At 44.0% G+C, this 27,731-nt stretch overlaps 1 protein-coding gene and 1 long non-coding RNA gene across 6 annotated transcripts in view; both read right to left on the bottom strand.

The window, feature by feature from the left end:
* LOC146992510 (uncharacterized) overlaps positions 1–27,731 on the bottom strand; it is a 74,956-nt gene that overhangs the window by 34,213 nt on the left and 13,012 nt on the right. The gene's annotated exons all lie outside the window — the stretch shown is intronic.
* Positions 1–27,731, bottom strand: part of LOC146992511 (mechanosensitive cation channel TMEM63B-like) — a 38,510-nt gene that overhangs the window by 10,285 nt on the left and 494 nt on the right. For 2 of the 5 annotated variants that reach the window (XM_085787199.1, XM_085787220.1), the window contains exons 2-12: positions 16,622–16,827; positions 11,813–11,892; positions 11,464–11,502; positions 8,823–8,913; positions 7,737–7,774; positions 7,499–7,641; positions 3,275–3,326; positions 2,650–2,758; positions 2,492–2,562; positions 2,301–2,381; positions 1,459–1,582 (exon numbers count right to left, since the gene is read on the bottom strand). In XM_085787199.1, coding sequence (XP_085643325.1) covers positions 1,459–1,582; positions 2,301–2,381; positions 2,492–2,562; positions 2,650–2,758; positions 3,275–3,326; positions 7,499–7,641; positions 7,737–7,774; positions 8,823–8,913; positions 11,464–11,502; positions 11,813–11,892; positions 16,622–16,789 — 996 coding nt within the window. In that variant the 5' untranslated portion in view covers positions 16,790–16,827. Of the gene's footprint in view, positions 1–1,458; positions 1,583–2,300; positions 2,382–2,491; positions 2,563–2,649; positions 2,759–3,274; positions 3,327–6,838; positions 6,927–7,481; positions 7,642–7,736; positions 7,775–8,822; positions 8,914–11,463; positions 11,503–11,812; positions 11,893–16,621; positions 16,828–18,236; positions 18,320–27,731 lie in introns of those variants that run through there. The other 3 variants (XM_085787237.1, XM_085787209.1, XM_085787228.1) reach the window with 3 other exon arrangements.

Genomic DNA, 27,731 nt, shown 5'->3' with positions numbered 1-27,731 from the left:
AATTTCTTTCTTTTTTTTTTTTTTTTAAATTGTCGCTAATCCACCACCGCCACATGCCTCCACCTTCACAGCAGAGTCCTGCACTGCACCTCGCGAGTAGCTACTAAGGTAAACTACAGATAACTATCTTGCTCAGTATCTACTCTTTGCACCCCCTCTGCACCTCGATGACAGACCACAGCCTGTTTTTCTGCAGAATCATTGAACTCAGGTGACAGAATGACAACAGACTCAGGACAGATCAGTGGTCGCTGTTGCCGGTGTTTTTTTTTTTTTTTAATTAGCGGGTTTGATTCTCGTGTCGGACGTCGCGCTCAGTGCTGGTGGAAAAGAAAAAAAAACTAAAAAGTGTGTGTCAGTCCGTCGGGCTTATGATGATGTTATTGTAGCGCATACAGTAAGTTTAACAGGACATATCCTCTACTGCGGTGTAACATAAACGTGCATAAACTCCCCCTCCTCTCCGCGGCCGTCCGCTGGTGCGAGTGGGAGGAGGGGTAACGGCGATGACGGCAGCGACACCGACAACGACGAGACGGCAGAACGATCCTGTGTAGGAGCTGTCCGTGCGGTTACTTAACCAAAAGTCTCCTGAAGAAGGCCCAGGTTATCAAACTAAGAGAAATATGACCTGTGGTAGTTTGTTTGAATAGCAAAAATACATCATGACATGAAGTTGTCATGAAAAAAAAAAAAGAGATGTTGATTCGGTGGAAACCCGGCTTTACAGGTGCGCGGGGGGGGGGGGGGGGGGGGGGGGGCTACGGTATGCGGGGGGCAATCACGGGGGGGGGGGGGGGGGGGGGTCTGGGGGTCTGAGCGCCACTCCTTAAAAAAATCCTAGAGGAAACACTGGGTTTAGTTCCGAAAATGCAGCAGCTTTTCTGACTGTAATAGTTTGAGCAACTCGACTCTGTTCATTTCCCTGTCAACACTCACTAGTTATTGTTAGAAACAGAGAGGAACACTGATGCACTTGGTAATCGACTCATCAGGGCTTCTGCATTAGTAGGAAGTAGCTGGAGGAGAGAGGGTGAGTTGTGTTTTGGTCTCTTTTCAATAGAAACCAGGCAAAGCTAGCAGGTGTTTGATGTCTCGTATTATGGGATGGGACCCTGTTTGTACTGTTGATGAAGTTTGGTGCTGTTCTGAAAATTATTTGTGGCTATGAGCGGCTGTTTTGATGATGGTTGGTTGGTGGAGGAATCAACGGCAGTGTAACTAGAGAAGCTAGCGGTCGGCAAACTCGATCTCTCGATCACTCATAATTACGTTTTAAAAGTAAAGTGCCCAACGCTGTTCAAACACTTGACTGTGAGACCGATACATCTCATGGCTGACGGTCCTCAGACACCGTGACCTGTTCCTGCAGGTCACCTGACAAGAGGCTAGAGCTGAGGTGAAACTGCTGATGCGTTCACTGGTCATGGGACGCAGCGGTGCTCTGAGTGTCCTCACCTCCTCGCAGCCGGTGATGGCGCAGCAGCACAGGTGTCCGCAGGGTTTGGGGTTGATCATGGTGGGAACGTGTTCCTTCGCCATCAGGTCGGTGAAGAACTTCTTACTGCGCTCTGTCTTCTTCCTGCACAACAAACACACACACGGTGGTCAGCTATGGCCGACGGCAGCATATCCCAGCATGCACTGGGGCCCCCGACCCTGGCTCCATCAAAGATATTCAATATGGAAAGATACTCCATGAGAGGCTGGCTCCAATGATAGAAATGGTTACACTTCCTGTCTCTCTAAATGGGCGTGGCCAACCGTCACCACCTCGTCTGTGATCGTGTGTGGATTTATACAATTTGTAGGTAGATGAAAGTGAGATATTTATATTTTCTTATGATAACATTAAATATTTACACTACTAACAGTAATATTTAGCATGACAAAAATAATTTAAATCATTTTCACAGGAGTTCGCAGCCGTTTGTTTGACGTTGCCTAGGAGATCTGTGCCAAATCTGGCGAGAGTGTGTCGTAGAGACAGAGACTGGTCTGGAACAAAGTGGATTTTCTCCTGATGTGTCCGTCTGAAAATTGCCATTTTCGTGCCAAACTGTTCAGAAGAGATGTGGCTTGTGAAAAATTAGTCCAAAATTTACTTCAGTGACTGTGGGGAGAAAGACTCGACCATAATCAGTGTTCACGTTAAATTGTCCCATTGGAGTCAATACACTCTATGCTGCCTCTGGTCTCCCTAAAGGGGCGTGGCCGTGCAGAAGCCCACGTGACATCATACAGGAAGCTGACTCGTCATGGGGGTCTTGGTTTATAAACCGTCTTTGGCTCCGTCTCACCTCTCTGCGTTCAGAGACATCAGTTTGGCCACGTTGTAGCAGATCCGAGCCTCCAGCACCGTGCAGTTCTCATAGGCCTGTCTGAGGAGAGGCACAAAGACACAGTCAACATGCAGACTGGAGGAGCCGGGACTCAAACCACCGTTCCAAACAACCGCCGTTACCGTGGTAACACTGAGCAGTGAACTTACTCAAAGTGCTGCTTGATCTGACTCTCCTCAGCGTATTTAGAGATGCCGTTAATGAATAAAGTGCGTTTCACCTGCAAGACAAAAAACAGGGATTAGTGACACTGGAGCAGGAGGGTGTGGGGGGGTGGAGTCTCAGGTAGCAGGTGTGTCTCTCTCACCAGGTCGTCCTCCTTGTAGTGCATCTTGGACGTGTGTCTCCTCATGCTGTAGACGGTCAGGAGCAGGTACATGAAGGCGAACGTGGTGTGAAGCCACAACAGGTTCGTCCTGCACCAAACAAACAGGCTGGGTCAGCTAGGCTAGGCTAGGCTAGGCCAGGCTAGGCTAGGCTAACAGTCTCTGTGCTGTCAATCAAAGGCAGTCACACTTGGAACAGTTTACCACTCACAACACGGGAATGCAATACATACACCACTTTCAAAACACATTTGAAGAACTGGCTGAAAAGTGATCAAACTTGCACTGAATGTTAATCTTAACGTACATGTAGCACTGTACCTGAACACAATTTGCAATGTAAAGCACTTTTCTCTGTGTTTTGCTCTGCTGAGTTTCTGTTTTGTTTTGTTTGTTAATATTGTGTCTGCTTTCATGTCTGTTCTCTGTTCTTCTGTGTTTTGTGTCTTTGCAATGACAATTGTTGTGTGACCTACCATAGGACAGCGGATGAAAAATAGCAACAATGCTAACTCTAGTGCATTTATATCCCCAAAAAATTTGAATGCAATGTCCTTTTTGAATAAATAAAATAAATCAATAAACAATGGACTCTGATGGACTCACCCAGACTTCAGGTTGGCTATCGTGGTGCGTCCAAAGCTGTAGGCGTTGTTTTCTGGAATATACAAGAAAAGAAGTCAGAACATCAACATCATCATCATCCTCCTGACACCTGAACTTGTCTCCTGATGCTGAAGCTACAGAGAATCCACCTGAACACTTCCCATGAACCAGTCTGCCATCCAGTCCTCCCCATTAAGCTGGCCTGCTCTCCCTGCCTCCCTTGCCTACCAGAAGCTTCCTTCTTCAGCTGTTGTTAACATTTCCATGTTTCCCACATTCTCTGTTGTAAACTGTTTTCTTGTCTGTAACAACATCTATCTGCCCGTCCTGGGTGAGGGATCCCTCCTCTGTTGCTCACCCTGAGGTTTCTCCAATTTTCCCCAGTTAAAAGGGTTTTCTATGGAGTTTCTCCTCAGTCGATGTGAGGGTCTAAGGACAGAGGATGTTGTTATGATGCCATGTAAAGCCCTTTGAGACAAACTGTTTGTAGAAACGGGCTATACAAATAAAACTGCCTTGTCTTGCCTTAGCAGCTTCTGCTCTGGAGCTTTTGGTCACATGATCTTCTTCTATTTGTGTACAAGCGGCAAAAAACACTTGAGAGACTTGCTGGTCCAAGCTGATTTCTCACACGAGCCCACACAGAGTCTCTTACGCCCCCCTACCCAGTGGTCACTACCACGCTCAGTACAATAACATTCACCAAACCCACAGTTTCTGTCATCAACACACAAAATAAAAATTCCCCATTCGTAGTGTCATCAAATGCGCCTCTCGCCATGTTGTGTACATGTTCCTCTGTCCTTGTGATCCAGCGTTACCTTGGCAAAACCACCAGGAAGCTCAAACAGGAAGGAAGGAAGGAAGGAAGCTTCAAGAGCGCTGTACACAGGAACGACAGGGAGTATCTGGCAGCGGCTCATTTAAACGACGCTCGACATGACATCTCTGTTTCTGCAACAGTGAAGGAGTCGTCCCACCATGTAGAGGAAGAGCTCATGACCTGACGCGTTCTGGATCTTCACTCTGCAGATGTTGGCACCAAAAGGCCTTAAGGATGGACTGTTTGTTTATGAGATGTTCATTGTCATACTGTCTGCTTGACTTATACTGTATTGTGTTGTTGTTGAGACATTATTTCAGCCTGATTAGTCACCTTTACAACAAGGTACAACTTGGAAGTCTTGTGAATTTGTGGAATGAGCAACACAGCTAAACAATTATAATAGACAGGGAAATTTCTGCTTTTGTGCTGCCGTCTTGGCCAGGTCACTCTTGGAAAAGAGGTTTTAAATCTCAATGATCAATGATTTACCTGGTTAAATTAGGGGTGGTTAATTGGCCCAATTTCCCGATTCGATTCGATTACGATTATTGAAGTCTCGATTCGATTACAGACCGATTTTCGATTATTAACGATTATCGATTCGATTTTCGATTATCAATGATTATTGTCATGATTATTATCAGTCAGTTGCTGAATTATTATTAGCCTATTTTTATTTATTGAAAACCACATATTAATTTTCTCTTTGTGCGTTGATTGCTTGTTGGCTCATTTTTTGATTCTTGGATTTTTTGTTACAATAAGTTACTTTAACTGATCATGGACCCTTTGTATTTTTGGACGTGTCACAAAGGAGATTTAAATTAGTAAGTCACTTTTTTTGAAAGACAGATGCAACACATATTTTACTGTAGGCTTTAGATAATGTACACATAAAAACAGAACACAACACACGTAACTAGTGATCAAATAATATTGCTCTGGAACAACCAGCTTGCACACATTTTACTTTAGCCTACTGTTATAAAAACAGAGCAAGCTGTGTAACTTCAACTTCAGTGATCAAATCATTGCTCTGGAGCAACCAGATTCTTATGGAGGAAGACCAGCTGGTCCTCATGTTGTGACGTGTTAACAGCGCTAAAGCCAGAATTAAAACAGTTTTTAGCAGCTTTACTGCTATGGTTGTAGCGATGCTAATTTCTGTTAGCCCGTCTATGGTGTTTTACATTATACAACGTTAGCATTAAGCTAGCGGACTTTATGCTTCAAAAGCAAGCTCACTGCTGTCTGTCCCATAGAAAAACATGACAGCGGCAGCCTAGTTTGGAACATGAACCACGTGACCGCGCTGGCGGCGACATCAAAAGCTGTCGCCACTCAATTGTATCGATCTTGTCTCGCTCCGGCACCGTTAGCACCTTGTTAGCACCTTGTTAGCACCTACACACTTGCTCGCTGGCTCAGTTACACGGCGTCTTGTTATGACAGACAGACCCCGCTCCACCTTGTGGTTAAATCCTGTATGACATCCAGTAACAGGAGGACTCGCCTTTGTATTACAATTTGAAAAATATTAAAAAAAAAAAAAAAATTGAAAAAAAAATTGGAAAAAAAATTAAAAAAAATTGAAAAATATAAATAATCGATTTTTGGAAAATTAATAATCGATTCATAATCGGTCATTTAATAATCGCGATTAATCGATTATCGATTTTTTTCACCACCCCTAGGTTAAATACAGGATATTGATTGATTGGTTGGTTGGTTGGTTGGTTGGTTGGTAAATGTATGAGTAGCGCCCCCCAAAAATCTGCCACAATCCCCAAAACAACTTGTCATCACTGAAGACAATCTCAATTCAGTGAGGTATCAGAGTGAGTTTCTGAGTCAGTGGCGTTCCCATATCTCCAGGATCTGGGACCTACCTCCATCCTCCAGGATAACAACGCTCTCCTCCACAGAGACAGGATTATCACAGAGTAACTCTGTGTAACAGAACTGTACAACGATGTACCTTAGTTAGAGTGACCAACACAACCAGACTGGTTGACCTTCAACAACTCCCAGTTGAGGAATGGGATGTCGTCCCACAGCAAAATGGCCAATATGTGTTGTTTTGTCCTTATGTGGGAGAGTGCAACCATCCAATCTACCAAGCAACTCAGAGCAAGAGAGAATACCAACGGGAGAATATTGCAGGGGATTTTTGATTTTTTTTTGGGGGGGTGCTACCCAAACATTTAGCTGTGTTGCTCATTCCACAGATGTATGATTCTTACAAGTTGTACCTGGTTGTAAAGGTGTCTAATCATACTCTCCAGTGATATAAAATACAACACAAATTGGTGTTTTTAAAGGGGAGAAATTATTGACTGAAAAAACGTTTCCAAACTTTTTTTTGAGTAGTTTAGATGTGTTTTCCAACTCCTGCTTTTATATCTTATCCACTTATTAAATGTCCATGTTCTGTATTGACAGGTACACTGATGAATAACTAATAAGGTCTTAGGGTCTCTGTTACATGTTTCCATGATGTCATCGACCATCTGGACCTGTCCATCTTTTCAGGTGTGTACATGTTTTTTTCGTGTTTGAGGTCACATGATCTTCAACACCTCTGAACTACAGTACATCACGACAGTGTACATCACGAAAGTGGGACGTAGAGGAAGTCCAGCTGTGGGTGACGGCACAGGACGGGGAGGTGTCACTAAAGGGACGGGACACGTGGACGCCACCTTCTACCATGAGACCACACCCAGCTACAGCGTTACCTTCTTTAGAAGGAGGTCCAGGAACTCCTTGGCTCAGCAGGTCATATTTACTGATTATTCTGACTACGTGAGACACAAGGTGAAAAGACTGTGAGACACAAACCCAACAGTACCCGTCTGCAGGGAAGATGGCCGACAAGGGCGCCGCCATAGGCCCATACCGGAAGTCTAAACCGGAAGTTGGTCCTTTTTCATGTATATTATTCACCATTCGCCGCTCCAAAACGGAATATTTTAATTTTTTATTTTTCAGTTACATACAGTTTTTATCATAACTGCAGAATTTACTAGGTAACTGACTTTAAGTCTTTTCACGTTTTTTTTTACAGTATGTAAAACGGAGATGTTCGCAAGCAGAAGCCTAAAATAATCATGTAATCAAGTAATTACGTTGATGTCATCGATTTACACCTGATATTAAATGTAAATATTGTATCTTACATAACCTGTCACTCTTTTTATATAGATAATGATGTTACCGTTCCATCTCTTTGTCTCTATCGTATCCTTGTATCGTCTCTGTAGTTTTTTCGATCTACTGTTTGAAAGCAGCGCAGAATAAGTAACAAGATACACGAAGAAGACCAACTTCCGGTTGGATTGGACCTATGGCGGCGCCCTTGTCCCTGCAGACGCCTATGACAGGTGAGCTCGTCTTACCCAGCAGGTCTCCAGAGAAGTTGACAGGCAGGACGATGCCCACGGAGAGGACGCCCACGACCACCAGCAGCCCGATGATGTGACGCTGGAAGGACAGGTAGTGGACGGCGTCCTCGCCACACTTCTCCCGGATCTCCTCATCCCTGCAAGTAGGGATGAGGGTGGAGGAGGGGGGTGGTTAGTTTCCTGTCATGTGACTGTGGAGAAACAGGAAGTGACCGACAGAGTCCAGACTTACTTTATTCTGAAGATGGCTGTGAGCCACGAGCAGAAGCCCTGCAGGTGGAAACACACACATAGTTAGACAGGTCCACAGTTAGACAGATCCTCTATAAACCAAGATGCCCCATGAGAAGCTGCTCCAATGATATGAAATGTTACAGCTTCACTTCCTGTCTCCTAAAGTGGGAGTGGTCACCCGTCGCCCCACCTCCTGTTGTGAACGTGTGTGTGGATTTATAAAAGTTGTCGTAGAGGAAAATGAAATGTTTTTATTTTCTTCTGACAACATTAATATTTACAAAGCTAACAGTCATGTTTAACATTACGCAAATTATTTTAAAAATGAATGTTGGTGTTCATGCAGTTTGTTTGACGTTGCCTAGGAGATCTGAGTCAGATCTAGAGAGAGTGTGTTGTTGAGACAGAGACAGTTCATTTTCTCCTGATTTGTCTGAAATTTGCCCATTTCAGTGTCTAAATGTTCAGAAGAGATGTGTCGTGTGATAAAATGAGTCCAATATTTACTTCAGTGACTCTGGAGCGAAAGAATCGACCATAATCTGAGCTCACGTTCACTTCTCCCATTGGAGTCAATAGACTCAAGACCTGCTGCTGCTGCTGGTCTCCTAAAGGTCATAAAGGGGGCGGAGTCACGGTCTGCTGGTCTCCTAAAGGGGGTGGGGTCATGGTCTGCTGGTCTCCTAAAGGTCCTAAAGGGGGCGGAGTCACGGTCTGCTGGTCTCCTAAAGGTCCTAAAGGGGGCGGAGTCATGGTCTGCTGGTCTCCTAAAGGGGGCGGAGTCACGGTCTGCTGGTCTCCTAAAGGGGGCGGAGTCACGGTGTCATGGAGAGATCCACGGGACACTGAGACAGGAAATTGACTCAGAGTGGAGCGTCTTGGTTTCTAAACTGTCTTTGTAGGTCCTGTCAATGGGGTGTGGTCAGGTGAGTGGGCGGAGCTTCAGAGCGGTGGTCTCAGGTTGACCTGCTCTGAGCCGCTCAGTGTTAAACTGGATTAACAACAGATCAACAGTAACCTGACACCTGATGTCCTGACTGGCACACACACACACACACACACAGTGAGATGAAGACATCCTTACATTGTCTCTCTGGTCGAAGTCGACGGAGCTGGAGACGGACGTGAGGCGTTCGTAGCGGTCGGGTGTCTCTGAGTGCATCGCCGAGGCAACGCTGTGGAGACAAGACGGGGGTGGGGGGTCAGCTGAGTGTTAGCTGTTAGCATGTAGCCGCTCTGTGACCTTTGACATCAGAAAGCTGATGGGTTAGTTCCTCTGGATCCTCCAACAAAACACTGAACTCAACACAGACGGAGCTAACAGGAAGTGGACGTTGACAATGGACCTCAGACAGAAAACCACATGTTTTCAGATCTCAGCTCCACAATGCCTTGCTGTTTATTAATAAATAAATAATAAATATTTATATTTATTAAAACAGAGACTGATTGGAAACGTCAGAGATGAGGAGCAGCTCCTGAGCTGTCAAGTCTTCCCTCTAAGGCTCACAGGTCTCCATGCCTCTAATCTTTGTGCGTCGTTGGCTCAGTGAGCTACATTAGCTCATTAGATGTAGCCTACACTGAACTCCCAGCTGTAATCTCACTCATCATGGGATCCCTACAGGGGAAACCGAAATGTGACCACTAAGCAAAGGTATTTGGAGAAGATCCTAGATATTAACGATATAGACCCCTATGAGCTACTGGTGCAGGGACCTTGACTCCCTCCAATCTTTTCTATTTCAGAAAACCAAAATAACGCACCCCATTGTCTCTACGTTTGCTTTGCCAATCGTAGGAGAAACTGGAACAGTTGTTTACATCCTATGTTGCGTTACCGGCCCGACTCGACTCACACCTGAAGCTTCACTTTACAAACTAATGTGGCTGTTACAGTTGTAAAAGACCAATATTTATCTGCCAGAAGGAATGACTGTATATCAGCCAGCGGTGAATATTCAGAGAGCTGAAGGTAACGTCTTCAGATCTCTTTCTCCACGGGACGACGACGGAGGTTGCCCGGCCATTCATCGGCTGCTGCCTCCAGCTCTCCTCTTTTCATCTTAGGGTCTTGTCTTTAAAATAATTTTCCTACTCCTGCTTTTATGCTACCCCGCTGGTGACAACTCTGTGGCAACTCTCTGACCAAATCACATTTTAGTTCCTCTTCACCTATTTTGGAACCTCGGCCGAGCAGGTACTATCGAAGAGGTAGGCTACTGGCTACCAGGTTCCAGGTACTTTTACCGAATGGAAACGCAAAAAGGCCGAGCTGAGTCGAGTCTAGTCGGTGGAAACACGTCATTAGATGAGACCAGAGCAAAAACAATGAACGTGTTGCTGTAGAAGTACCTACAGTAGAAGCGATCGGCGCCAGTAAATTCAAAATGGCGGAACAAGGAGGATGTTGTAATCTCTGGGGGCGCGGCGTGACGCTGTGTTTACGTCAACTCCTCATTCCTGAATGTCCCTGAATGCAACGTTTCACTGGGGGGGAGAGGGGGGGGGGGGGTTTGTGGTGTGTAGTGAGGCTGGTTTGGGGTTTGTGACCTCACTGGGATGACGTCACAGTTGACCTGTCCCAGGTGCTAGCTGGGGGGTTAGCTAGCAGGCTAACTAGCACGTCACAGGGTGAGGACACGGTTACAGACAGACGGAGCGTTACCTCTTCACCGGCTCATAGCTATTTCTGTCTCGTCTGCGGCTGGTTCAGTGACACGGAGAGAGAGTTAGCATCACACCTGTTAGCATCACACCTGTTAGCATCACATTAGCAGCAGAGACGCCCTCTGTTCGTTTCAATGCACACACACACACACACACACACACACACACACACACACAGAGGTGAGTCGTGGTGGCGTGTGTGAGGTGACTGGTGGTGACACACAGATCAGCTACTTCCTGTCGTCTCTCTCCTCAGCGGTACGGCGGCCTGGAGGTGTCTCTGCTCATTTTGCAAAATTCAATAGTAAAACACAAAAATCAGTAGTAGAGATGCACTGAAATGAACATTTTCAGCCGAAACCGAAAATTAGGAAATCAAGGCCGAAAACAGGAAACTGAAACACCGAAAGAAATTATTTTACCAATTTTTTAGTAGCCTACCGTGGCGTTTATGGCTATGGCTGTGTAGCTCGCTAAGATCAAGGCACTGCAATTATTGTTAATAATTTCCATGTTTTCCACATTCTGTGTTATAAACTGTTTTCTTGTCTGTAGACAACATCTATTGCATGTCTTTTCCCTGTTAAAAGGGTTTTCTATGGACTTTTTCCTCAGTGGATGTGAGGGTCTAAGGGAGGATGTTGTTATGATGGGATGTAAAGCCCTTTGATACAAACTGTTGGTAAAAACGGGCTATACAAATAAAATTGCCTTGATTGCCTTGCCTTAAATTAACATTCATGCTTCAAAGAATAAATCATTTACAAAATGGTGAAACAATGCAAAATATAAAATAAAAGAGCGTCCTGTTTCCGTGACGATTGACAGGAAACAGACGCTCGCCGAAATTTTCAGTGGCCAAATATTCGGTGCATCTCTAATCTGTAGTTGTGGCACCAACACCCCCCAAAACACACAACACACAAACACAACACACACACACTGAAATGTAGAGGGGGGAGGAGTTAGTGCACCAATCGACCAATCAGAGAGCAAAACTCTGGAGGAGGAAGGTGTTAGCAGACGAGTCAAACATGGCGGCAGCAGCAACGTACTATTCCTGCTCCTCCAGGTCGCTGAAACGCTTCTTCAGTCTGAGAGAGAGAGGGAGAGAGGCGTCGCCAAGGACGACACAAACCAACAGGTCACACACACAGGAAGTAGAGTCACTGTCAGCCAATCAGAGACCACTACATCGTCTCTTCTTGGGCTGTTAAACCTGATCAGGATCCTCCTCCATGTGTCACACACCTGGACAACAGGTAAACAACAACACCTGCGCTCTACCTATCAAAATAAAAGTCCTCTTCTCCTCTCCAGCCAATCACAGGGCAGAGAGGTTTACTACTATGACTCCGCCCCCACATGGCGGCAGCCGGCTGTGTGTGTGTGATGAGTCGTTACCTGTCGGCGTCGGTGACCAGCGCCAGGCGGCCATAGTCCCACGCCACCTTCCGTAGAATGGAGAAGACAAAGAGAAGCACCTGAAGAAGAGAGGAGGACTTCCTGTTAGAGACACCAGTGCATCATGGTCTGGATCACACTTAGCCTCGTAAACCAGCCGCTCCCGGAAATGCAATTAATTTCATTTCTGAGGGAGAGTCTGGCCTCATCCCCGTTGTAAGCGTTTGGCCTGAAACCCTCAGAAGGCCGAGCCAATCAGCGTCGCCGCTGTGATTGACACAGCACGTTGGCCAATCAGGGACCGACTGGTGCAAAGCCCCGTCACTACACCAACTTGCTGATTGGCTGAATGGGGTCGTCTGTCAATGCTACTACTCCCGCCCAGCTCCCGCCCACCCCAAACGCTTAGAGGGGGGATGAGTCCAGACTCTCTGAGAAATGAAATGAAATGCATTTCCGCGAGAGGCTGGTTTACGAGGCTAGATCACACTAGTGCTTGTCCAGCAGGTGCATTGTGGGAAACTGCTGCTTGTCCAGAAGTTAAAGGGATAATTCAACATTTTGGCAAATTGGCCCATTGCCATAATCCCTATAGTCATAGCAGTAGGTTTGTTACCTTTAATTGTCGGTGCAAGCTATTTTTAGAACGGCGGAGCAGATCCGTGAGCTGCTCAGAGCTACGCTACGGAGGCTCATGGGATTTCTTGGTTTTGCTGCATCAAACTCATCAAATACACAATCCAACAACTCCACAACGCTCTGGTGGACAAGTTGTGACCTGCACATTCACCACGCTATGAGATAATAACACAACGTTACCAGACAGAGTTGTTTTAGAGGGAAATTCAGAGACTGCTTGATGAAAAACTGAACGCAACGCACATCAGCAGTTTTGCATGAATTTCCCTCTAAAACAACTCTGTCTGGTAACGTTGTGTTATTATCTCATAGCGTGGTGAATGTGCAGCTCACAACTTGTCCACCAGAGCGTTGTGTGGTTGTTGGATTGTGTATTTGATGAGTTTGATGAGGGAAACCAAGAAATCCCATGAGTCTCCGTAGTGTAGCTCTGAGCAGCTCACCGCTCTGCTCCGCCGTTCTAAAAATAGCTTACACCGACAATTAAAGGTAACGAACCTACTGCTATGACTATAGGGATTATGGCAATGGGCCAATTTGCCAAAATGTTGAACTATCCCTTTAAACAACATGAACATCAATCCTTTTACTCTTTTGGGATCTTTTTTGTCATTTCAACACGAGGTGGAACAAAATCAGTTCCTCTGGTGCCGGTGCAAGGAAATAACAGAACCAGTAAAGAAGTGGGAACACTTTATGATAAATACACACTATAAAGCAATAGTTAACGCATGAATACTCATTAGTATGTAGTTTATAAATAGAGTCAGTGCTTATCAATGATGAAAAAAACATTTTTAACTGTGTTTATAAACTACATACTAATGAGTATACATGTGTTATAAATGATGAATTCAGTATTTAAAGCTCACTAATGCTGTATTGTAAAGTGTTAGCAAAACGTGTAGAATAGAATAAAAAATAGCCAAGTATAAGTACAAAATAGCAAGAAACTGTTTCTTACTGTTTCTTAATCTGAAGTATGTTTTTAACCCAACAGGGATGGAGCAATGTTATGTTAGTGAATGTTGGTGTAAAGCTGTATTATGGTCTGTCTGCCTGTTGAAGTTGACCTGGTCTCGTCCCTCCAGCCTCAGTGTGATGATGTAAGTCAGAGGTCAGAGGTCATCAGGCTGCTCCATGCGACTGTTCCTGCACTATTGATCTTTCCAACAGTCAGTGAACGTCACACAGCAGAGACGACTAGACAGCGGCTCCCACAATGCACTGCAGCAGAGGTCAGAGCGATGTGCTGCTGCAGTGTGTGATGTAACGAGTGTGTGTGTGTGTGGCAGTGGCGGAAACATCACATTTCATGCCAAGAAATCATTAGTTTATCGTAAAACTATTGTAAAAGAATGTATTTAGTGTGAAGACCGCTCCACGGAATACAGATCTGGTGTCCCACAAAAAATACGTCACCAACTGACACGGGAAAGAAAGGGCGGCATTTGATGTGTGACGTCACCTACGCGACCTGTAGTCTTTCTGCTTACAGATTCTTCTGAATTTTATTCTACAATAGTTTTACAACAAACTGCTGATTTCTCTTCATGAAACGTGATGTTTTAAACAGGTAGAGGACATATTTTTTTCTCATGGCCCAATTCAATCGGATCACGAAATAAAACTTGGACTCTTGTTCATTTGTATGGAGACTTTTTTCGAATTGAGGACTAGGGATGCACCGAATATTCGGTAACCGAATATATTCGGCCGAATATTGCAAAAAAAGCAACATTCAGCATTCGGTGGAATGAGTGCAAAGCAAGGCCGAATATTAAAAAAAAAAAAAAAAAAAGGCTGATAAATACGCGATCGCGCGGCGATCGAAACGGCAGCTTAAACCCCAGCTTTATTAGTAAGCAGTGTTGTGCTAGTTACTGAAAAATAGTAACTAGTTACAGTTACTAGTTACTTCATTAAAAAAGTAACTCAGTTAGTAACTCAGTTACTTAAACCAAAAAGTAATGCGTTACTGAAAAAGTAACTTTTTCGTTACTTTAAAACGTTTTTTTTCCAATGCTCCCATTAAATAAAGGTTGATTGAATCCCCCAGTTCTGTAGCTACTGATGCTGATGAAAAAAGGTATTTTTATCTGTAAAATTTTACTATCATGCTGCATGATGTCAGCATGTACAGCAGCTTTGACCTAACAGAACTGCAAAAAAATCTTGAGGATACGTCTTACTTTGACTGAGTTACATTCAAGAGCCTGTTTTCAATGACGGAAGTAAATTCACTCTGGTGGTAATTTTTTATCGATCGATCAGCTGTGTTTACCGTTTCAGGTGTCATAATTCGAGTCCGTCTGTCGGACTCCGACCGCTGCTGCTCGGTGGAGTGGGTGCTGGTGTGTCTCGCTGTGACTCTCGAGCTGTGTCCCAGTTCAGGGGCTGCAGCCTGCGTGTTTGATTACGTGTGGGACGCTAGATGGCGGCCGCAAAGTGCTTTGTTTTTCACAGTGTCACATTGCGCTCTGTCTTTCTTTCAATTCAATGAAACTTTATTGATTGCTAGGATGTTATGGGACGTGTGTGCAGCTGTAAAACCTCACCAAAAGGAACGGAGTAACGCAGCGTTTGGTTACGTAACGGAGTTACTGATTTAAAAAAATAACGCGTTACGTTATTAGTTACTGAAAAAGTAACGGCGTTACGTAACGGCGTTACTAATAACGCGTTACTACCCAACACTGTTAGTAAGTGACTCCTACTGCTGGAAAAACAACAGCAGAGCAGTGGGGGGGAAGCTGCACAGCGACCACGCGCACCGTTGCACGTCGCTCCAAGAGCCCGGTGCGTCCTGTCAGCGGAGACACGGCCACTGAGAGGACTGAGTGACGGGACCGTTCCCGTAGCAACGCGCCTTTTAATGAATCATTTAAAAACCAAACACCCTGAACAGCATTAGAGCCAGTCTATTCTCTGACAGCATGCTGAGTAGGCTACGAAAGGGAGAGACGGCTGCAGCAGTTGAAACGAAAGCTCCTCGTCCCAGCATGTTGCCAACTCCGTCCGTGGCCGACGTCTTTTAAAACAGTGTTTCCCAACCTTGGGGTCGGGACCCCACGTGGGGTCACCTGAAATTCAAATGAGGTCACCTGAAATGTCTAGTAGCCTAATCTGACCAAGAAAGGTTAGGAACCACTGTTTTAAAAGACATTTGTTTTTTTTTGGAATGTACTTGCATATATCTTTCAGCACTCACAATGGGCTAAATAGGCCTAAATGAAAAACTTGTTGTGCTTTTTTGATGAGCAACAGCAACTGGAATATTCAAAAACTGTCAGAATAGTCAATAAACATTTACTTTCTTTGAAAATTAAAGCAGAAGTAAGCGATCCGGTCGTTTTGGCTAATGCTGCGTTCCAGGCAGGCTTTTGAAACCGTAAATTACAGCTTCAAGTCACAACTTTGTAGCGTTCCAGGCAACCCACTCGTGTTTCTCCGACCTGTTTTACCTGTGAAAGTCACTATAACGGCCACTCGTAACTTCTGACCTGTGAACTCGTACCAGATCGAACTGGTACCACTTCACAGGTCGGAAAAACACGAGTTACAAGTTGCCTTGAACGCACCATAACAGTCCTCGTCCCTACGTCACCACATTCAGGCGCATCCCTTGGCTGCACACACAGCCCTGCATGCCGTTCTCTCTCCTCATTGGATAAAAACTGTAGGATACGATAAATGTTTTCTCCTCGGCTCAGAGCAGAGCAGAGTGACTGACAGACCCGTGTTTCAGACCAAACACTCTATGTAAGTGATTGCTGTCGGAAGATAGAACTATTTAAGACTTATATTAACACAAATATATCACTTACTTCTGCTTTAAGTAAAAAAAAATATTTTATTTAAAAACTTTATAACCACTTTCGGTATTCGGTATTATTCGGTTATTCGGCCAAGCTAAGCGTTTTGATTTTATTCGGTATTCGGTTTCGGCCAAAAAATGCCATTCGGTGCACCCCTACTGAGGACCCATGGCACCGTTACTTCCTGCTTCCGCTTCGGCTCTCTATGCACTGCAGCAGAGGTCAGAGCGATGTGCTGCTGCAGTGTGTGATGTAACGAGTGTGTGTGTGTGTGTGTGTGTGTGTGTGTGTGTGTGTGTGTGTGTGTGTGTGTGTGTGTGTGTGTGTGTGTGCGGCGGCGGTGGCGACTCACCAGGAAGCACATGAAGTCGAGTGCGAGCACGGTGGGCACGCCGCCGAACGGCAGCCCCTGCAGCACCGTGCTGCGGATCCGCGCTGAGTAACAGTATTCTTTGGACTCGCTGTGAGCCGAGCAGTTGTCCTGACCGCCGCACGGCTGGCCGCCGCCCAACATCGCCATGGTTACCACCAGCTCACTGCCACATCCTCGCCGGGAACCTGAGGGAGGAGCCAGAAAACTTTATTAACAACAATGTCATCAATGTCGGTCTTATCGATAACGATCGATCGGATCAATCAAACATGGCGGAGGAGCAGACGACTACATTTCCCAGCATGCCTCAGCAGCAGCCCCCCCCCCTTCTCCTCCACTCTGTGCCCTACTGATCCCGTTGCCGCGGTAACGCCGGCTGCAGCTCCTGACCCAGTTTTTTCTGCCTCGCCGAGCGTTTGACACAAAACGACGGTGATGATGGGATGGCGCTCGGGCCGATGACATCATCGTTACATCACAGACTCTGAGAACAAAGGACGTCTGCACCCCCGACCCCCCCAACCCCCCCCCACCATCCACCCAGGGGGAGGAGTCAGAGGGTGATGATGATGATGTTTCTTCACCCGCGAGGCTTTAAATGTTGCTGCAGCAGCAAAGGATTGTGGGTAGAGCTGCAACTAACAGTTAGTTTCATTACTGATTAATCTGTTGATTATTTAAACAATTAATCGATTGGTTGTTTGGTCAATAAAATGTTAAAAAATGTTGTAACCATAACCTAAACCACCAGACGACGTCCACAAATGTCTTGTTTTGTCCACAAACCAAAGAGAGACTCAGTTTATTGTCATAAAGGAACAAAGAAACCAGAAATATTCACATTTAAGAAGCTGAAATCAGAGAATTTTGCCTTTTTTTCTTTAAAAAACTACTTAAACGGATTATTAGATTCAGATCAAAATAGTTGACAATTAATTTGAAAGGGACAACGAGGAGTTTTGGAGAGCCAAGTGTTCTCATACTACATTTACCATGAGCCTCCGCGTGCACGGTGAAATTCTTGGACCGGCGTAAGACGGACGTCTTGCCAAGAATGTTTCCATTCATCAAGAATTAAAGTCAGAGGTTTGAAGACGATCACATACCGTCGTAGTTCCGACCATAAACGGTGATTCGGCGGCGTTATTCTCATGACTCGCCGGGCAGCGTCCGTGAAACCGAAAGTAAGGAAACGCTGGTTCGCTCGCCCAGCATTTCCACCATTAATTATAACAAAATAACGATAGAGACAAAACAATATATTTATCTAAAATGGGACCATTAACAAGTGGTAACGTAGATTCATCCACATTAATATGAGACTTTTTTATAACCAAATAGAAACTCCTCATTGTCCCTTTAATAATCGATTATTTTGCGGTTAATTGATTAATTGTTGCAGCTCTAACTGTGGGACAGCGTCTCTCCGACGTCCTGGACAGGAAGTGGCTCTGATGGTTCCTCCGTCCGTCTGAGGCCACGCCCACTCTGTGATGTCACCGGTCCTAGAGGTCACCACGTCAACGCATCCAACACTTCCTCCTGTCGTCTCTACACACACACCTGAACGCACCACACACACACACACACACACCTCAGGTCCCTGTTGGTTCTATGGAGGACGATGTCCGCTGTTGTCATGGCGCAGCGGCATCATGACTCATACTGTGTGTGTGTGTGTGAGTGTGTGGTGCTGCATCACGCACACACACACACACACCCCTTTCCTCCCATGTCTGCAGCCCATAGATAACAGTTAGATGCGTGTGTGTGTGCGTGTGACAGGAAGTGGAGTATGGCAAGCAGATTTAAAGGGACAACGAGGAGTTTCTCCAGCGGCAGAACGAAAAATTCCGCGACAATAAAAAAGTCTCATATTAACGTGGATGAATCTCCGTTACCACTTGTTAATGGTCCATTTTAGATAAATCTATGGTTTTGTCTCTATGGTTATTTTGTTATTATTAGTGGTGGTGGAAATGCTGGGCGAGCCGACCTGCGTTTCTTTACTTTCGGTTTCGTGGCGAGTCATGAGAATAACGCCGCCGAATCTCCGTTTATGGTGGGAACTACGACGGTATGTGATCGTCTTCCAACCTCTGACTTTAATTCTTGATGAATGAAAACATGAGTCTGTCTTGCGCCGGTCAAAGAAACTCACGGTGCGGAGGCTCATAAGTGTGAAAACACTTCGCTTTTCCAAAACTCCTCATTGTCCCTTTAACATTTAAAAGCTAAGTTTGACTCTCTGGAATTAACATTGTAGATATCAACAACGTCTTTCTGACTTGTCGTAACTACATTTTGAATAGTTGGATTTTTCATTCAAGATATCTGTAAGTCAGTTTTGCCTCTAGTCAAAAAGAACATTTCAGATCCACAACTACGTTCTTCCTAGGACAAATGACGTCACTTTAACCATTCATGTGTATGGGGTTTGTCGTTACAGATATCTACAATTCAGTTGCAGATATCCACTATGTGAATTACTGATATCTGTAACTGAATTACGACTAGTACGAATTCCTGTTACAGATATCTACAACGTCATTTCACCTAGTCAAAACTTAAAGGGATAGTTCACCCTAGAATGATATTTCGCTTCGATCTACTCACCCTCATGTGGACTAAGGGCTGGAAGAAGTTTCAGATTCCTCCGTGGCTTCTCTGAGTTACAGGGGGTCTCGGCATAGCAGTGCATGTCCATATAACGGTTGCAAAGGGACACCAGAGCTCTTCGTAAAAAAACACACACAAAAAAACATCCAAATACCTCCATGATGCTCGTATGTAATGTCCGTCTTGTGCTGAAGCCCCAAATTGCGTAATTGTCCCGAAAAAAATTAAATAAGTCTATATTTTAAGCTTGTTTGTAGCGGAAGCTTCTCGAAGCTCCTCTTCCTGGTCCGTCCAAATCTCGCGTGATTTGCGCCGGCGTCAGCATGCGTCAGTGCGGTTACTGCGAATCACGCGAGATTTGGACGGACCAGGAAGAGGAGCTTCGAGAAGCTTCCGCTACAAACAAGCTTAAAATATAGACTTATTTAATTTTTTTCGGGACAATTACGCAATTTGGGGCTTCAGCACAAGACGGACATTACATACGAGCATCATGGAGGTATTTGGATGTTTTTTTGTGTGTGTTTTTTTACGAAGAGCTCCGGTGTCCCTTTGCAACCGTTATATGGACATGCACTGCTATGCCGAGACCCCCTGTAACTCAGAGAAGCCACGGAGGAATCTGAAACTTCTTCCAGCCCTTAGTCAACATGAGGGTGAGTAGATAATGAGCGAAATATCATTCTAGGGTGAACTATCCCTTTAATTGCAGATATCTGAAAAGGGATATGTAGATATCTTTAATTGAGGTGAATTACAGATATCTTGAACTGGAATTATGACTAGTCAGAATCAAACTGTAGATATCTCAACCTGGAATTCGTACTAGTCGTAATTCAGTTACAGATATCTGTAATTCACATAGTGAATATCTGCAACTGAATTATATCTGTAATGACAAACCCCATACACATGAAAGGTTAAAGTGACGTCATTTGTCCTACAGGAAGAATGTAGTTGTGGATATCTGAAATGTTCTTTTCGACGAGGCAAAAGTGAATTACAGACATCTGCAACACATATCCAGTCTGACTTTTACATGTTAAAATGGTTTGTTGCCGTAGTGGAGTGGAGCAGGTCACATGGTTCATGATGCACTGTGACATCATCAGACAGTGAGAACAGCTGACTCAGGATCAGGAGGGGGGGGGGGCTTCTCGTGGTGATGTCACTGTCTGTTATCAGCCGAGTGCAGACGTGAAGCTGCACCAACGACCTCGTCTACTCAACACCAACCAAGACGCAGGACAAACAGACGATTGTTGTCGTTGAACTTTTGAACCTGCACAGTCTTTTATTTTGAAAAGCCACTGCAGCTGTGACCAATCACCTCTCAGCACTTTATTTATTCCTACTGTTTGTTTTATTTGTTTGTTTACATGAAACAGAGAAAAGATTTGACTTTGAGAGACAGAGAGACAGAGACGGCAGCTCCTCTGGCAGCTAAATATGTATCTGAGGGACTCACTATAACATCCCAAATGCATGGATTTATTAGCCTAGAAATCTAGCTGCACCCTAGCGGCAGCAAATATATTTGCTCCGTAGGTGGGTCTAGAAACGAGCCATAGGAACTTTTTGAGTCTCGAATCACAGCGCTCTATCTGTTAGAGAGTCGTTGGGCGGGCTTAAAGTCCCCCTCCTGCGACCCTTTTTGGTTATTTTGAAACATTCTCTGTGGTATTTAAATTGTGATTATGAAGTTTTTAGCCAAGATCACCAAACCTGTGCCATTTCCCAGGGCTCTCCTTCTGCACAGCACCAGCAGCTCATTAGCTATGCGCCTCTGGAGGGTGGGCGGAGACTGCACCCACCCCCACCCCGCTCGCTGACAGCTGGACACTGTACAATTACCGATTCAGCGCGTTCAGCGTAAAACTCCACACTGGGATTCGATCCCAGACTGGAACATAGTCCTTGCTCACGGTGCAAGCTGCTCTACCAGGTGAGCTATACCTGTTATACCTTGACAGCTACACCAAGCTACCAAGCCTTTCACCTCTGAGCCAGATGCAGAGCGGGGCGGGAGCTTGTTGTCTCCCTGAAACGGCCAGTTTGCGTCTGCCATTGGTTCACAGCAGTTTGAAGGCAGAAAAACTCAGAAATGCAATTTTGCACTTTCTTTTCTGCTGATATGTCCTCTAACACAAGAGAAATGCCACAGGAACATGTGGAAAGCACGAAAAACACGATTTTCATGGCAGGGGGTCTTTAACGTGATGACGACATTCTTACGACGGTGAAAAACATGACAAGATGGCTTTGGCAAAGGAATCGTTTGAATCGGTGTTGGCATCAACTTTGAAAGAATTTAAACTTGTCATTTTCTTTAAAGGCCTCATGCTGTGCACTTTTCTCTGGGTTTATTTACCTGCTGATATCCCTAACAAGATGTATCATTGGTTTTGAGTACCTGTGATCTGCTTAATATCGTCTATACTGCCCCTTTCTGTTGCCTCTTTCTGGAGCTCTAGCAGGCACAGGTCAGTTGGCCAATCAGAAGAGAGAATGAGAACCTCTCCTCTGATTGGCTGACTGTTTTTGAGTGGCATGTGGTCGGGCCAATCACAGGCAAGTAACTGAAACCTAAGCTGCATTCATAAAAATTGAAAAAAAAAACAACTGGTCACGGTGGGCGGAGTTACCTTATGTGTGACATCACAGAAAGGAGGAAGTACTATCTGCTCGTCTTAAAGAGACAGTTCCTACAAATGGGCGGTGTGCGTTTCTCCGTTTATGACCAGTTTGATGCATGGGGCAGTATATACGTGGCCAAGAGAACTCCCCAAGCACGAAAAAATAACAAAAATCACATTTTTCATGCCATGGGGCCTTTAAAAGTTGAGCAAGAAACTGCACCGAAGTCTTTCATCCCAATGGGATATGGGAAAAGTTTAATCTACCGACGTCATCCTGCTCTTTGCTCTGATTGGTCGTAGCGCTACCCTATTGGTGCAGAGGCAGTTCGAAAGACAGCCTTCATCCCGCCCCCTGGATTGAGCCGAGGTCTACCGGTCGTTGCCAGACTAGACATGTTAATGATATAGTCTGGATGGTCAGGCTATGGATTTATATCTAGTTGTATACAATTGTATTGTACCCTACTAAATATGAATTGTAATATTGTAATATGGGTATGTATGTAAATATTTTGTGAAATGCTTTGGCAACAACACATTTCTGTTCATGCCAATAAAGCTGTTTGAATTGAATTGAATTGACAGAGACAGACAGAGACAGAGACAGACAGCACCATTATTTATACCTGATTGTATTAAATTCTATTGTAATGTACTTTATATGTAATATTGTTTATTTGTTATATTGAAATATGTAATATTGTATATATATTTCTAATATTGAAATGTCTAATATTGTATAGCCTATATGTTGAAATGTTTCATATTGTATATTTGTTATATTGAAATATCTTTGTAAATAGTTTGTAAAATGCTTTGGCAACAACACATTTCTGTTCATGCCAATAAAGCTGTTTGAATTGAACTGAATTGACAGACAGAGACAGAGAGACAGAGACAGAAACTGAGAGACAGACAGCAGGAGAAATAACTCCCAGAGGTCAGTGAAGGCAGCGCTGCCTTCACTGACCTCTCTCCAGTGTCGGATTTCAGAACTTAAGCCACAAACAACAACAACAACAACAACAGAGTTTAGTTCAGTTCCTTTGAAAGTTTCAGTTTCTTGTATTTTAAAACTAAAGTGATTAAAATCCTGAAGATTGTTGATCTGACTAGGAAATAATCATAAGATTGATCAATGAATTCAGTTAATCTGAAGCAGAAATCAACTGATCAATAAACCGTAACCACGACGCCATGTGACACCACCGTGTTTTAGAACAAATCTCCTTGTTGTTTACAACTACTTCCGGGTAGAAAACCAGCATGAGAACAATAGTGACAGACGAGAGTTTCGCTATATCTCATTTTTCATGTCACGGATGTTTGTCAAGTTTATAAAACCACTGATTGGACAAACATTACTATTTCTGTGTGCACGTTTTTGTAATTAGTCATGGTTATTGTAAATTGGCAGGGCTAACCGTTAGCTACCTGTTTAACTTTAATAACTCCAGCGGATATCTGAGTTACAACATGACTGAGCTAACTGGAGTAGTTTCATGTTGTGTTAGTTCTGTACCTTTAGTTTTAGTTTTATCTCTGTATCTTTAGTTTCAGTTTTAGCTCTGTATCTTTAGTTTTAGTTTTAGTTCTGTACCTTTAGTTTTAGTTTTAACTCTGTATCCTTAGTTTTAGCTCTGAATCTTTAGTTTCAGCTTTAGCTCTGTATCTTTAGTTTAAGTTTTAGTTCTGTATCCTTAGTTTTAGTTTTAGCTCTGAATCTTTAGTTTCAGCTTTAGCTCTGTATCTTTAGTTTTAGTTTTAGTTCTGTATCCTTAGTTTTAGTTTTAGCTCTGAATCTTTAGTTTCAGCTTTAGCTCTGTATCGTTAGTTTCAGCTTTAGCTCTGTATCTTTAGTTTTAGTTCTGCATATTTAGTTTAAGTTTAAACTCTGTATCTTTAGTTTTAGCTTTAAATGGTAAATGGTCTATTTATATAGCGCTTTACTATACCTGCAACGATACCCAAAGCGCTTTACAGTACATCACATTCACACATTCACACACCGATGGCGGAAGCTGCCATGCAAGGCGCTAACCACGACCCATCAGGAGCAAGGTGGGTAAGGTGTGTTGCCCAAGGACACTACGGCAGTTCTGTATCTTTAGTTTAAGTTTTAACTCTGTATCTTTAGTTTTAGTTCTGTATCTTTATTTTTAGCTCTGAATCTTTTGTTTTAGCTCTGTATCTTTAGTTTAAGTTTTAGCTCTGTATTAGTTTTAGCTCTGTATCTTTAGTTTAAGTTTTAGCTCTGTATCTTTAGTTTAAGTTTTAGCTCTGTATTAGTTTTAGCTCTGTATCTTCAGTTTAAGTTTTAGCTCTGTATCTTTAGTTTAAGTTTTAGCTCTGTATTAGTTTTAGCTCTGTATCTTTAGTTTTAGTTATGTATCGTAGGTTTTAGCTCTGTATCTTTAGTTTTAGTTATGTATCGTAGGTTTTAGCTCTGTATCTTTAGTTTTAGTTATGTATCGTAGGTTTTAGCTCTGTATCTTTAGTTTTAGTTTAAGCTCTGTATCTTTAGTTTTAGTTTTAGCTCTGTATCTTTAGTTTTAACTCAGTATCTTTAGCTTTAACTCTCTATGTTCAAACTGTGACCCAATCTTATTTCCAACACAGTACAATAAAGTGGACCCTGAACGCCCCATCCGGCTGGAGGAGGAGGAGGAGGAGGAAGAGGAGGACAAGAAGTTGCTCACCCTGAGGTTTCTCCTGGTTTTCCCTGCTAAAAGGGTTTCCATGGAGTTTTTCCTCAGTGGATGTGAGGGTCTAAGGACAGAGGATGTTGTTATGATGTCATGTGAAGCCCTTTGAGACAAACTGTTGGTAAAAACACGCTATACTTATAAAACTGCCTCGCCTTGCCTTGTCATCCATAGCATCAGAGAACACGACTCCTCTATCAAACAGAAAGTAAATGAGTGATAGTGACTGTGACTACGGTGGCCCTGAGGGCTCAGAGAGCTTCAGACAACACACACACACACACACACTGTTGAAGAAGTTTTCTGAACTTGTCCTAATTTACCCAGAAGTCATTCCACCACAGTGTGTGTGTGTGTGTTTACCTGTCTATGACGATGATGTGCTTGGGTCGGAGTGCTCTAATCAATTAATAATAATAATAATAATGGTTTACATTTATATAGCGCTTTTCTATCGTTACCCGACACCCAATAATAATTACCCATTATTCATTCATACGGTGGTGGTGGTAAACCAGGCTGGGAGCCACAGCCGCCCCGGGACAGACTGATGGAGCCTCTGCTGCCCCGAGTTCATCAGTGATCAATCAGAGATCAGTTAAAAGAATAGTTCACCCAAAATTCAAATTTTTTGGGTCTCGGCGTAGCAGTGCATGTCAATATAACGGTTGCAAATGGATACCAACTGTCTTCGTAACAAAAAGACACACCAAAAAACATCCAAATACCTCCATGCTGCTCGTATGTAATGTCTGTCTTGTATTGAAGCCCCGAAATGCGAAATTGTTCCGGAAAAAATTACAACATTACAAAAAATTACAACATACGAGCAGCATGGAGGTATTTGGATGTTTTTTGGTGTGTCTTTTTGTTACGAAGACAGTTGGTATCCATTTGCAACCGTTATATGGACATGCACTGCTACGCCGAGACCCCCTGTAACTCAGAGAAGCCACGGAGGACTCTGAAACTTCTTAGTCCACATGAGGGGGAGGAGATGAGTTGAGAAATTTCAATTTTGAGTGAACTATCCCTTTAACTGAACTGTTAATCAGCAAACTGATCAAATATCTGAAACATGATTCTCTCTGACGTTCAATCAACTGATGATTTCTGATGATCTGCATCGATCAATGATTATTGATTGGTGATCATTGTGCTGACTCTGCTCTGACAGATCTGGGTCACTGATTGATTGATTCTGTGAAACTCAGAGTTGATCGACTGATCGATTGATTATTTTCAGCTGAGACTGGACTCGTTGATCAGACTGATTCAAACTGATTCAAACTGATCATCTTTAATTACTGAATACACTTCCATGTTTTGGAAATAATGGTCTGAACAACTGAACAACCGTTTTCAGCTTGTGCGTGGACAGGTAGTGTGCTGTCTATGTTTCTTTGTTTATCTGTCTATTTGTCTGTCTGCCTGTCAATTATTGGACTTAAAGCTATATACACCCCCCAAAAGATAAAGGGAACACTTAAACAACACATTGTAACTCCAAGTACCCCTGTGAAATCAACCTGGGATGATCATTTAGATTTACATTGATCATTTTCATGTTATTTTGTTCTCAACACACTCTACTATTGAATAACGATTTTAAACTGCAATATTTCATTAATTGAGATCTAAGATGTGTTGTTTAAGTGTTCCCTTTATTTTTTTGAGCAGTGTAGAGCCTAAATATTGATCTGTCATGTAGCCGTTAGGTGGGGGGCCACATGATCAGAAAGGTACCGGGGTTCATTCAAGTCATTTAAACATCCTGAGGTCTGCACGTGCAGCTATGAGCAATATGTAATGTGAAGTCAATATTCAGCTTCTTTTATCTCACATTTGAGACATTTGGTGAAAATAGAATGGTAGAATGACAACATTTGTGCTCAAAAAGCAATCTTACAAAATTTCATTTTAGACTTGTTTTCTACACTTATATATTACTGTATTCATATCCTATTTCAAGCACCAAAACAGTTCATTCTCATGACTGAAGGAGTGTTTTCACAAGGGATTTGAAATGTTTCAAAAAGCAGACCTTAAATTTCCAGCATTTGGCCTAAATTATTTCTTTCTACAGTGTTCTAGGACAAACTGGCCTCAGTGTGCTTACAGCGGAGGTTCTAATATTTAGACATAAAACACTTGAGTATTGTTACATCTGCAAGTATCTTAAAAAGATCAATTTAAGAAAATAGCCTATGCAAAAGTTGAGAAAATGTCCTCAGACCTCAGAGGGATAAACATGTCTGTATTCAGTTTTAACCAGTGATTTGGTGTTTGTGCTTAGAGTGCAGGGCCACAAACAAAAATCTTGTTTAGGGGGCCACCAAAATCCTAGGGCCGGCCCTGCTGGTTCTAATCCTGGTCCTGGTCCTGCAGGCTCCAGGTGCTGAATGTGAACTGCCCTGTAAACGGTCTTGTCTGTAACAACATCTATGTCCCGTCTGTCCGTCCTGGGTGAGGGATCCCTCCTCTGTTGCTCACCCAGAGCTTTCTCTGATTTTTCCCTGTTAAAAGGGTTTTCCGTGGAGTTTTTCCTCAGTGGATGTGAGGGTCTAAGGACAGAGGATGTTGTTACGATGCCATGCAAAGACCTTTGAGACAAACTGTAAAAACGGGCTATACAAATAAAATTACCTTGCCTTGCCCTGGTTCTGGAGGACTGACAGTCCGGTCCCGGTCTGACCCGGTCCCGGTGACTCAGGACATTTACCGGCCGCTGTGTCCGGTTGGAGCAGCGGCCTCAGCGGCACCTGCAGTCCGGACTCGGACCCGCTCCGGCCTCAGTCCGTCCGGCCTCGCTGCACCTGCTCCGGCCTCGGCTGCACCGTCCGGACCAATGTCACGGAAAAGCCCGCGGACACCGAGCAGGACACCGAGCAGGACACCGGGACACGAGGACACGAAGCCGTTTACCCGTTAATGAGGCGCGTCAGCGGCGTCAGAGGCGCCGCGCGGTCAGAGGGGAAATCACATTAGAGGCGCAGACAGACGCGCGGACGCTCGTGTCCTCTGCGCACACATTATATAACCCAACACCCCCCACCCAAAAAAAAAAGAAAAAAGAAAGAAAGACAGAAAGTATCGGAGCGGCTGGAGGCTGGTGATGCTGACGGA

This window comes from Trachurus japonicus, chromosome 1, assembly GCF_045865225.1.
Source record: "Trachurus japonicus isolate A0001 chromosome 1, Traja_1.0".
Classification (NCBI taxonomy): Eukaryota; Metazoa; Chordata; class Actinopteri; order Carangiformes; family Carangidae; genus Trachurus; species Trachurus japonicus.
The sequence above is the reverse complement of the archived record's forward strand: the minus strand, read 5'-3'. Positions and strand labels throughout refer to the sequence as shown.